Source organism: Myotis daubentonii, chromosome 4, assembly GCF_963259705.1.
Source record: "Myotis daubentonii chromosome 4, mMyoDau2.1, whole genome shotgun sequence".
NCBI lineage: Eukaryota > Metazoa > Chordata > Mammalia > Chiroptera > Vespertilionidae > Myotis > Myotis daubentonii.
In genome coordinates this window covers 22,672,242-22,685,146 of record NC_081843.1, presented here as the reverse complement: position 1 = coordinate 22,685,146, position 12,905 = coordinate 22,672,242, and the positions used below count along the sequence as shown (strand labels likewise).

At 37.8% G+C, this 12,905-nt stretch overlaps 1 protein-coding gene across 9 annotated transcripts in view; it reads left to right on the top strand.

Annotated features, from left to right (window-relative positions):
- Window positions 1-12,905, top strand: part of TXNDC11 (thioredoxin domain containing 11) — a 74,565-nt gene that overhangs the window by 12,753 nt on the left and 48,907 nt on the right. For 3 of the 9 annotated variants that reach the window (XM_059693173.1, XM_059693174.1, XM_059693176.1), the window contains 2 exons: window positions 2,957-3,054; window positions 9,049-9,178. The exons of 1 other annotated variant lie outside the window; for it this stretch is intronic. In XM_059693173.1, the coding sequence (XP_059549156.1) occupies window positions 2,957-3,054; window positions 9,049-9,178 (228 nt within the window). Of the gene's footprint in view, window positions 1-2,956; window positions 3,055-5,652; window positions 5,737-9,048; window positions 9,179-12,905 lie in introns of those variants that run through there. 5 more of the 9 variants (XM_059693175.1, XM_059693179.1, XM_059693181.1 and 2 more) reach the window with 3 other exon arrangements.

The following is a 12,905-nucleotide window of genomic DNA, read 5'->3' as shown; positions in this document are numbered from 1 at the left end:
TGGATCCTGATTGCTTTTTATAAAACAAGTATTTTATATTTATTCCTTTTTATGCCTTGAAAATGAATTCATAGATAAGGCAACCTTCCTACACATAAAATTTCAAAATAGTTCATCTAATGCATTATTTATAACAAAGGTAGAAGGGAGCAAAGTAATGTATAATTAAATCATATGTATTTCAGTTTGTAAATGCTTGGGCAAAATAGGTCCTTGTACCTTTATGTAGAGTTACTGTGGATGGAACAGTTACAAATGTAGATTGATAAAGGTATGTGTTGGACTTAGATACCATGGGGGCATTGCACTCGGTGATTTGATTTTTCTAAACAATGAAAAGGTCTTGGTAAAGTTTTAAACCAAACAAAGTACTTTTTGCCCTCAGTTGACACAGAAGTTGCCTTCCTGAGAAATTCAGTGTATACAAAAACCATGTTTTGGTTTCACATATAAAATGGAATTAGGTTCTGGGCTCTAATAATAGCAAATGGGTTTTCCTCAACATCAGTGTTGGGCAGGGCATTTACTGCTCTGGGATGAATCTTCCCTTGCAGAGCAATTTTGAGCATTGCAAGATATCTACCACAGTCCCTGCCCACCACCGACCACATGCCTTGTAGCCTCCCTGTCCCCACTGCCCCCTCCCTCCTTTCCCCAGTTATTGCAAGTCGCTAAAAAGCATCCACAGACTTCTAAGAGACTGCTGCTGGGACCTACTGATCTGACGTTACTTAAGCAGGCAGCTGAGTTTCAGAAGTTCATTTGGATCTCTCAGTTGGTTTTTCTTAGAAACAATGTTTTAAATGTTGACTAGGCTTCCTACTCAGCCTAGTAAAGCATTTTAAACCATTATATATCCCCGAATGTAGTACCAATTACTGTTTAAATATAACTCTTCATTCCCTTAACACTGATTCTTTGGGGTGGGGTATGATTTTGTGTTCCAACTGTGGGTCAATAGATTTGATCTATTCCTGTCTTTCCTTTACACCCTCTCCCCCTTTCAAATGGCAAATAGTAACCACACTGGCAGATACTTCCAGGGAGGAAATAGGAAGTGTAATGGAGCACTGGAGGCAAGTAGTATATTAGCATAAAGGAAATCACCACTTTGCCAATCATTCCCCAAATTTTCTGAATTTAGAGAATAAGTAGAGAATATATTATATATTAGGGTATCAATCACTTATTATCTTATTATCAACTTAAGCAATATGCCCTTTAGAGTGGTTACATAGGAATAGTATTTGGGATGCCTGGCCCTATTCCAGTGATAGTGAACCTATGACACGCGTGTCAGAGGTGACATGCGAACTCATTTTTTGGGTTGATTTTTCTTTGTTAAATGGCATTTAAATATATAAAATAAATATCAAAAATATACATCTTTGTTTTACTATGGTTGCAAATATCAAAAAAATTTCTATATGTGACACGGCACCAGAGTTAAGTTAGGGTTTTTCAAAATGCTGACACGCCGAGCTCAAAAGGTTCACTATCACTGCCCTATGCTGTCCCTCACAACAGTTCTATAAGCTGATGCTGGTGTTCCTGTTCTTCTGAGGCAAGACCTCAGACTTAGAGGGCACAACAGTTTGTTAAACATCACAGGACAAATGATTGAGGTCATAGTGCCATAAACAACTGACCGGCACTGATTCCCCCCCCCCCCCCCAAATTTTCCTAGCTCCTTTCCAAGTTCTCAGTAGGGAAAAGGAGCAGGCTTATTTTCAGAAACAGGCAAAAATCTTTTGAGCCACATTGCTTAATAAAATGAGGGACCATGGTAGATTCTGCCTTATATTTGGGTAAAAAAATGAAATGTCAACCTTAAGTAAAGATATTTTTGCTTTTCTTTCTCATACATAGACTCCAAAAGGAGCTATAAAGAGCTTCCACTAAGTTTGAGCAATATTGCTATCTAGTAAGTATAAGGCATCTAAAAGTGACTTTTTATAGTCTTCATATTTTTTTCAGTGTTATAAGTTTTTAAACATATAGCAGAGGTGAAGGAATTTTCTGTATACCTACCACTTAAATTCTACTGTTAACATTTTATTATGTATTTACTCATCTTATCCCTCTAATCAGTGGTTCTCAACTAGTGGCAGTTTGGTCCCATCCCCCCCCCCCCCCCCCCCCAGGGACCTTTGGTGATGTACAGAGAGGGTTTTTTGGTACTTGAGAGGGGAACGCTATTGGCATCGAGTGGGTAAAAGACTAGGGATACTGCTAAACGCTCTACACCATCCTGTGTTTACTTTTGTTGTAGGACAGCCCCCACAATAAAAACACACATAGCAACAAGGAAAAAAAGCCTCACAACAGTTTAATTCCAAAATTTCAATTCTGCCAAACTTGGAAAATTTTTCTCCAATTTAACTATTAATCCATCTTATTTTTGGTACATTTCAAAGTAAATTGCAGACATAGGGACACTTCTTAAGTACATCCATCTATAAATATGTACTTAATCCATATTTTTGCTATTCAGTACTATATTTTAGAAAATAGCCTTAATCATCTGTTATTTTTATTAGTTTTTAATGTAATCATTTAAAATGGTCTCTTGAAATTTGTGATGTTTGATTTGTATATTTTTTCATTCTCAGATACTCAGTTTGACTATCAAAAGACATATCTTTTTACCAAGTTTTCATATTAATCATGCTTAGGAAAAGCTCTGATGCTCATTCACTTTAGAATTCAAAGGAAATCATTTTCCCCTTGGGCCAGACTCCAAATTATTTAGTCCTAGCTAGACACTATAGATAAGAGTCTTTTTTTTTTTTTTATTGTAGCAGTCAGTGATGACCTTCTTTGAACTCTTGGAACAATTTTTTTTACACTTTCTGTTTCAGAGAGGAATAGTTCATATTTACAAGTTTATCTTTTAAGTCTTCGTAGTTTTTCAGTTGTTATTTATAGTCATTTGAAACCTTTTTTGACTCTGCAGGTGTTGTTTGTGGCAATTAACTGTTGGTGGAACCAGGGGAAATGCAGAAAACAGAAGCATTTCTTTTATTTTCCTGTAATATATCTATATCATCGGAGGTAAGACATTTTAAGTAATGTTTCTAATTCCAACTAAGTTTATCAATTTTGAAGTGATTTTTTTTCTCATTTAAAATATTAGATAGATTAAGAAAACACGTGTAAGCAGAAATAAAAAAAGGATCTGCATTATTTTATCAGCCATATGTAATCATTAAGTGTTTTGATTTATATTCTGTATACACATACACACACACACACACACACACACACATGAGGCCTGATGCACAAAAATTCATGCAAGAGTAGGTCTTCCTTCCCCCGGCTGCCAGCACCAGCTCCCCTCCAGCACCCAGGACCCAGCTGCCTTTCCTCCAGCCCTGGCTTCGTCTGGAATGACGTCTGGTCTAATAGCATATTACCCTTTTATTATTATAAATACATCCTCTCCTTTAAAAATAAAAAAAAAAAATTACCCTGTAGTAATATTCTTTCCTAAACTTTTTCTTTTTCAATATATTTTTTATTGATTTCAGAGAGGAAGGGAGATGGGGAGAGCTGTATGTAGAAACTTCAATGATGAGAGAGAATCATTGATTCGTTCCCTCCTTTACGCCCCCTACTGGTAATTGAACCTGGAACACAGGCATGTGCCCCGACTGGGAATCCAACCGTGACCTTCTGGTTCACGCTCAACCACTGAGCCACACAGATGGACTAAACTGGTTTTTCTTACTTTTCATGTCATTACATATATTCTAAAGCATTGTTTTTAATAGTACCAGTTACTCCATTGTGTGGCTATACATTTCAAATATTCTAAAAGTGTTTTGTGGTAAAAAATACATAAAAGTCTTTATCCTGTTACTTGACAGGATAGCATAATCAAGAGGGTATCTTCCCATCTTTTCAACTGGGAAGAAAATTACTACAAGTACATTGTTTTGTATCCATAATTCTGAAATCCAAAGAGCTCTGGAAACCTAAAGACTTCATAAATTTTGTCCCCAAATACATTCATCTGGCCTAAAATAATAAGAGGTTGCCTATAGTCTTTATTTCACTTAAGGTGCCAGTTTATTCATTTTGCTGCAGAAAAATATTGGTGCTTGTTTTTGGAGCACTGCCTGACCATTGCTATGGGTGTTAAGTAATGTCTAAAATTTGACTTAAAGGATTTTGAAGACATTTGATGGGATTCTGGACTTTGTTCAATGTAGTTGTCTTAAAGTTTGTTAATGATGATAAATTGGGTAAAAATGATGTGATTAGTAAGAGTTTTACTTTTTAGATTTTATTTTTTCCCTCCCTCCAAACTTCTTGGACCTTAATCAATGGGGATTTATAATAAGCATCAACAAATTACCATTTGTGGATTATCTGTCATATTCCATTACATTTCCATGACTTTAACATAAAATGTTGTGTGGCACATAATTTTACTTCTTGGGAGCTAGTAAATAGCAAAAACATACTCTCCTACCCCATCTTCAACTTCAAATTTTCCTCTAGGTATATGAATACTTTCTCTGAGGAACTTTCTCATAGTTCCTTCTTCTTCTTTTTTTTAAAAATATATTTTTATTGATTTCAGAGAGGGAGAGAAAGATAGAAACATCAATGATGAGAGAGAATCATTGATTGGCTACCTCCTACAAGCTCCACACTGGGGATTGAGCCCGCAACCTGGGCATGTGCCCTTGACCAGAATCAAACCCAGGACCCTTCAGTCCGCAGGCCGATGCTCTACCCACTGAGCCAAACCAGCTAGGGCAAACTCATGTTTTGCATGCGGCCCACAACGAATATGTTTGCGGCCCAGCCAATATAATGGTATGTAAGAAATGTTTTAACAGAAGTGTCGTAACTTAATTTTTACAGTATTCTGTTATACATAATTATTAATAAAGAACTACAGTGTTCGCTAGTGACTGATATCTATAATCACACACCATTTCTCTCCACTAATACTCGCAGTGAATATTTTAGCAGCCAATTGCCATGTCATTAGTCTTGTACCAACTTGTTTGGTGTCCACAACAGGAAATATTTTGCTTTCGAAGAACAAGAAAAATAGGTTTATTTGCATTATGCTTATTAATTTGTGCAGTTATTCAGTGTCTGGTAAGTTAATGTTCAAGAAAAATACTAATTTTTATTAAAATGTTCTATTATTTTATGTTAACGATTACTCATTTATTTTAGCCCTTTGTATTCAGCATGTCTCTATCAAAATAAACCTACGTTTCTATGAAAATTGAAGCTTTTGTTTTTTTGTGGCCCATATAAACTTAAGCCTTGTTTATTTGGCTTGTGTTAGCCTTTGAGTTTGACATGCTTGAGATAGGGCTCTTTTTTCTTTCTTTTTTTAAGGTAAGTATAAGGTGCTATGCTTGAAGGTTCTAAAACTCTGTGCTCTGTCAAATGGATAATGAGCTTGCCTCATGAAGGTCCCTGCGTTTCTTTTCTTGGAAATAGGAAATAGGACACAGATGCCTAGCAGGGAGTAAAAGACTTGCAACAATATATAACCAAGCCAGTTGCCCAGAGGTGGACTTAACTTGATTAAAATTAGAAGAATTCCCTTGAATAGAATAAAAAATGTCATTTTGGTTTATGTGGAGTTGCAATGTTGTCTTACGCTGCTTGTTTTCTTAGTTTTATAGAAAGATTGAAAAGGCATGGAAGGGACTTTAGAAAAATCTAGTCCACTCCTCTCATTATATAGATGAGGACTTTGAGGTTAGTACTCATCTTGAAGTGCTTGCCCCTCATCTTTATCTGTTAAATTTTCACTTGGTAAGTCATTCCCAATGTCTCAAAAACAGAAGTAAGTGCTAAGGCACAGAAATATCTGAAAGGTAGCCTTTTCATATTCTATTTAAGAATCTTCAAGCCCTCTATTTTACATGAAACACATATGAATGAATGTGTTCCTCTAATTAAACTCTCTTCTGAGTATTTGGTAGTCTTGAGATTTTTTTGGCTAATGTGCTTGCAAATGTCATCCTTGAGTCTGTCTCATCACTGGATAGACTGTTGTGTGTGTTGTGTTTGTTTGTATAATGACTTACCTAGTTGTAGCTGCTTAAAGAAATTAATAGACTTCTGTTTTGTGAAACTAGATTCCACTTTTTTTAAAAGTATATGTGCGGCCAAAGGGAGCACAGATTCCACTTTTTTGGCTTGTATTAATACTAGTTATAAAGGCTCTGAGGCAGTAGTTTCTCAAAACACTATATAAAGTTCAGCAGCCTTAGGTCAGCTTGTCCTACTGCAATGACTATAGCATGTTACTAAAATATGTCCCCCATCCTGCATTCTGGGATCTTCTCATTACAAGTCACTGGGACTCTATAACATCATGCCAGGAAATTCAGCAGAGTCTGTTTGCTTGAATAGATGAGGTTTCCAGATTGGTTGCCTCCTTTTTGCTGAATAAAATAAGTTATCAGATGATTTTTTATTTCTTCCTTTAAAAGTTATTTTTTGTTTTTTAAAAATATATTTTGGTTGATTTCAGAGAGGGAGAGAGAGAGAGAGAAATATCAATGATGAGAGAGAATCATTGATTGGCTACCTCCTGCACACCCCGCACTGGGGATCGAGTCCGTGATCCAGGCATGTGCCCTGACTGGGTATCGAACTGTGATCTCCTGGTTCATAGGTTGATACTCAACCACTGAGCTACACCAGCCAGGCCTTTAAAAATTGTTCATGGTTGCTGGAGTTGTTGATGGTTGTGATTTTTATTTTTGTTTTATTTTTAATTTTTATTTTTTTTGTTAATCCTCACCTGAGGATATTTTTCCATTGATTTTTAGGGAGAGCAGAAGAGGGGGAAAGACAGAGAGAAACATCGATGTGAGAGAAACACATCAATTGGTTGCCTCCTGCATGAGCCCTCACCAGAACCCAGGCTGGGGAGGAGGCTGTAACCAAGTTACATGCCCTTGACCGGAATCGAACCCCGCACCCTTTGGTCTACAGGCCAATGCTCTATACACAGCTATACTGGGTAGGGCTGATGGTGATTTTTTAAACTAACCGTTAAAATTAAAAAATTAGTTGTAATAAGTCTTGAATTATAGAATTCTTAACTGTCTCCCAGTTGTGCACGTAGAATGCTATTTTTACTTTTTCATGCTAATATTTCTTTGCATCATTCTGCAGTGCACACTGAAGAATTGTGTTTATCTTATCACATTATATATTTGTGTTAATTTCTGTAATCAAATATTATATTATTATGACCATGGCATTTTTATAATTCTTAACTGTGCTCTGTCTATTCTTGCTATTAACAGTAAGCTTAATGTCAATTTCTGTTTAGAGAGAAGAATGGTTATGGAGTTGCTGAATGTCATTCTATTTCCTATCCACTCCACATACCATCCAGTTATATTGGAGCAATATCTCTTGGTATTGTACAAAATCAAAGAAAGCCATTTGAGGATTCTTGATCAGCTTATTAGGAGATTAGCCAAATATTAGTAGTATTCTTAGCAATACCAAATCAAATTCTTATGCATCCCCTAATACAGCTGGAATGGAGAATCATTTATACAGGCCCCTGACTTGTACCATCACATAATTTTTTGTTGTAATAAAGCTTTAACTGGGTTTAACATTCAATTAATAATCCTTTGTGTAAGTGCCTATGTGAATATTTATTTATTTTTATTTAATACTAGTGGCCCAGTGCATGAATTTGTGCACATTGAAAGGAAAATAGTTAGAAGAAATATTTTAATATTCTCTTCATCCTTTCTTTATAATAGAAGTGTCAACCAAATTCACGATCGACAATGACAGATCGAAAGACACACGTGCGATTGGCACCAGTGAGAGCTTTATATGTATTGCGCATGCATGAGTCAACTTAGCCTTTTATAGATATAGAATAAACTTGCTTAATTAGACCTGCTTTCTGATTTAGCTAAACTTTTTCCAGCCCAGTGAAGCACCCCAACTTCTCTTTCAGGTAATTGTCAGCAACATAGCAGTAAATATCAACACAAAGCAGATTATTATTGTAGATCACGCAGGGAGAACAAAGGGTAAAATATTTAACTGCAGCAGTGTTTGACTATATTCTGCACAGTAAGAAAACCTGAAGTCATTTTCAAGGTCCACCATTTCTTCTTTTCAGTCGGGTCAAGTTTCTAAGCTTTCTAAATCTCTGTTTTCCGGCTAATGAAAAGAAAATAGGATTCCACTGAGTCTCCTATCTACCTACTCTAGGACTTCTGTGAGGATCAAATGAGATGAGACAGGGGAAAACGCTTCACAGACATTTGGTTACACTGTAAAATGTTTCCACCTGGCTATAAAGCAAGTTGTGTTCCTGGGCTGAAGAAACTGCAAGGAGGCCAGTTGCTATGGAGAGGAAGCCGGGCATTGCTACAAGATGTCATTACCCAAATGGACGCTTAGCATATTAGCCTTTTATATATATAGATATTTTTATTGATTTCAGAGAGGAAGAGAGAGGGAAAGAGAAAGAGAAACATCAACAATGAGAGAGAATCATTGATCGGTTGCCTCCTGCACTGCCCCCACTGGGGATCGAGCCCACAACCCAGGCATGTGCCCTTGACCGGAATCAAACCTGTGACCCTTCAGTCCATAGGTCGATGCTCTATCCACTGAGCCAAAATGGCTAGGTTGGGGATATTTAATAACTGCTTTGTAGTAGGCCAAGGGCCAATTGCTCAGTGGAAAGCCTGCCCCTCTGAATTGTGTGGTTCAGATCCTGGAATCCTTTAGCTTTTGGCCAGTTTCCAAGGTTGCCTTTCTGTTTGTTTTTTTAAGGAAATATTGCGGGAATTAATTCGTTTTTCAGAGATTGCTTGTGATGGCTGCTGTATCTTTCCTCACATAAATGCTTCTTAATTGGCTCTCCAGTCACCTCCTGAGACAAAGAAGGCTGCTTAATGTGAACTAGTCAGGATCCTAAAGCAGGACATTTTCATTTTATGTTGTTGATTTCAGTTACACATTACAGGTTTAATGCATGGTGTATTATTTTTATTTTTTATTTTTTGGTACTAGTTTTGGACCAATCGAATACAAAGGCCCCATGAGTGCTGTTTACATTGAGAAGTTTGTCCGCCGGGTGATGAAACCACTTCTGTACATCCCATCTCAATCAGAATTACTAGATTTTCTCTCAAACTACGAGGTACCTGTCTTTCATATCTCCTTATATTCCCAAGACTTCACCGGGTTGTATTGGATTGTTTGTATAGAAAAGTTTTTATACCTCCTGATTTTGTAGCAATTAAAAAGTTACGTTATAGATAAGCCCAAATTAAATGCTTTTTGAGATACTTGATTATAGGGTTGGTTTGACCAAGTGAGTTTTAAGAAAATAGAATGCTTTGCAAAACCTTTATTTTTTATTTGGGAATTTCCAACAAACTTTCAATTTGCCTCACAATTAACTTAGAGTATGTAAGAATTAACTTACAATTTATATACAGCGGCAAATTTCTAAAAATTTTATTTGATGCTTTATGGCATCTTACTGATGAGGTATCTGGTTTTTCTTGTCAGTTGTAGTTTAGCCTTTCAAAGCAAAACAAAACTGAAAATACATTCCTTTATATTTTAAATGTATAACTATTTTAAGGTCTTAACTGCTTTTCCATTGCCAATTTCAACACCTGATAAATTATTTTTATAGGATGTTCAGTGTATGTGCAGGACAGTTTATTATTGGGAGACCAGTATAAAGCTTAAAATAATCTCAATAAATTGTAAAAATAGTTTCACAAAAATTTATTGGAGCAAGTGTAAAGTCATATTTGGGTACAACAAGTGAAAGTGCTGAATCCACTAGACCCGTGGTCGGCCAACTGAGGCTCGGGAGCCACATGCGGCTTTTTGGCCCCTTGAGTGTGGCTCTTCCTAAGCCTTTGGAATACCCTAATTAAGTTAATAACAATGTACCTACCTATATAGTTTGTTTAAAAAATTTGGCTCTCAAAAGAAATTTCAATCATTGTACTGTTGATATTTGGCTCTGTTGACTAATGAGTTTGCCAACCACTGCACTAGACCAGTGGTTGGCAAACCGCGGCTTGCAAGCCACATGCGGCTTTTTGGCCCTGTGGCATGGGCCACGAAGTTTCAATCGCACTGTACGTGCACTCCCGCACGTGGTATTTGGTCGAAGAGCCACACTCAAGGGGCCAGTTTGCCGACCACTGTACTAGACCACCAGAGAACTAGAAAAAATGAAAAATGGTGCTTAGATACAATAAAATCAGGACCTTAAGTTACCAGATACAGATAAATACCATATGAAACCAGACCTCATAATTTAGAATTCAGTAATAGTGATGGATTGAATTTTTGTGCTATGTAGATTTTATGTAGATTGGATATTCATTTCTTTCACCAGAACATCATTAACAGCTTTTTCAATCATGTTAGAAATACTATTTATATGTTAACTATGAGCAGATTCCCCAAGCAGCAGTATTAATATTTAGTTCTGCTTGTAGTTCTCAGATATACATTAGAGCAAATTCTTTACTCTTAAGGTGGATAAAGAACGGATTTCCGTGGTCCTCACTATGTTGTCTCCCATTTTGCCTGGGTAGGCTGGTAGGCCCGAGCTACACTGGGAGGTAGGGCATTTGGGCCTAGTGTCTTTGGTAGCACTAACTAGGTCTGTTGATTTGATTCTTGGAATCTTCTCTACTGTTGAATCTCTGTAAATTGTTATTTCTGTTAGTGTATGCTTAATTTCTGACTGGACTTTTTTCATATCTTTGACATTCTCACTAAGATCCTTGAAAGTTTCATGAAGATCCTTGAGTAACCTTATAACCAGTAGTTTGCTTGCTTCCATTTCTTTCATTTGTGACATTTCTTTGTCTCTGCATTTTGGCAGCTTCCCTGTGTTTGTTTCTATGTATTAGGTAGAACTACTATGTCTCCTGAAATTGGTAGAGTGGCCTTGTGTAATAGGTGTCCTGTAGGGCCCAGTGGCTCAGCCTCCTCAGTCACCTGAGTTGGGCACTCTAGGTGTGCTCCTGTGTGGGCTTTGTGCACAGTCTTGTAGTTGAGCCTTGATTGCTGTTGGCGTCTCTGGGAGGAGTTGGCCTCCAGGCCAATTGGTTGTGAAGACCATCTGTGACTATAGTGAGAGAGCTGCTTTGTAGGAGGTGAGGCCCAGCTTAAAGCTAGGCAGGCTGGTACTAGTGCTTGGTCTTGGGCCTTTTATTGTTAGGTTTGGGGCATGCTGTTACCCACTGCAGCTTGTTTGATTGATTTTAGCAAAGCCTGAGCCAGGACAGGCCATTCATATGGAAAAGCTGCTGCAAACAGCTTGGGCAGGGCTGCACACTGGATGGGGCAGGGTCTCAGGGAATCCTCAGGTGGAGCAAATAGTGTGCTCCAGGCTGATTGAGACTTAGCTATGGCTGCCAGTCAGCCCTGCAACGGGGAAGGAGCATAGGAACAGTGACCCCTGTGAACATCCCTGTCTGCGAGAAAGCCACCCCTGAGTTTCTGCCCTGATGCCAGACAATCCAGTTGCTCCCCTTATGTGTCTGGGTCCCCCAGAGCTACCCGGTGCTGGAGCTCAGAGGTATCCAGTCCGAGTAAGTTTGTGCGCTGGCCCTTTAAAAGGAACAGCTGGGTCTCCAGCAGCCTTCGTGTTTCTTAGCCACAATCTCCGCTGGTTTTTACAGCCCGTAGACTTCTCCCAGCTCTGGAACCCTGGGCTAAGGTCTGGTGTGGAGCTTGGACCCCTTGCTTCCCAGCCTCCGCAGGGTCAATCTCCCTCCCAATTAAAAAATGGCAAACATGGGTGTGGGACCAGCCTGTTCCAAGGCTCTGCCCCTGCTACCAGTCTCAATGTGCTTTCCTCTTTACTTCTCTAGTTGTAGGACTTCATTCAGCCAGCTTTCAGGTGGTTTGGAATGATGGTGGTTCTCTATTTTAGTTGTAATTTTGATGTGATTGTGGGAGGCGGCAAGTATAGACGTTTACTTATGCCACCATCTTGGTTCTCTCTCAACCTGCTATTATTTATTGGGTCATTAGCATTTATTCTGCAGAACTGGGAGTGTTCTATGTATGATAATCATAATATTGAGACAGAATCGGTTCTAGAATTTTCTTCCCAGATATGCACTAAAATCATAGCTACCTTACAAACAATGAATTTAGCGAAAAACTGAAGTGAACTTGCCAATGCATACTACAGAGGGAGCTCAAGAGCTTTAAGTCATCTCATTGTAAACCATGTTAAGAAATTTTACTTCATTTATTCTAAATGTAGAATCCTTCTTCCTGGAGGTTCTTCTTGCCTATTTAAGATACAGACAGGAAAATGTGATTTATTACTTGTGGACAACATAGGGAAGCATATCCCAGTGTCATTTTTATTTTGGTGGACATTAAGTTTGGTGGAAAGGAGATAGGACTAAGTTATGGTAATGTCACTTTCAAAGTCATTAGTCTATGGCTCTTCTAATTTTTGTATTTTTTAAATTTATTGATTTTAGAGAGAGAGGAATCGAGAGAGAGAAACATCAATTTGTTCATTTGTCTCTAATCCAGATATTTTGAACAGTTTAGAACATTTATGCATTCATTGATTGATTTTTGTATGTGCCCTGACCGGGGATCAAACCCACAACCTTGGTATATTGGGGATGATGCTCTAACTAACTGAGCCACCAGGTCAGGGCATAATTTTGGTATTTTTTTAGGTATCAATTGGTTATGGTAGCTTCTACATCAGTAATGCTTCATTTTTTATTTTACTTATTTATAAATATTTTATTGATTTCAGAGAGGAAGGGAGAGGGAGAGAGATAGAAACATCAGTGATGAGAGAGAATCATCTATCGTCTACCTCCTGCACACTCCACACTGGGAATCAAGTCTGC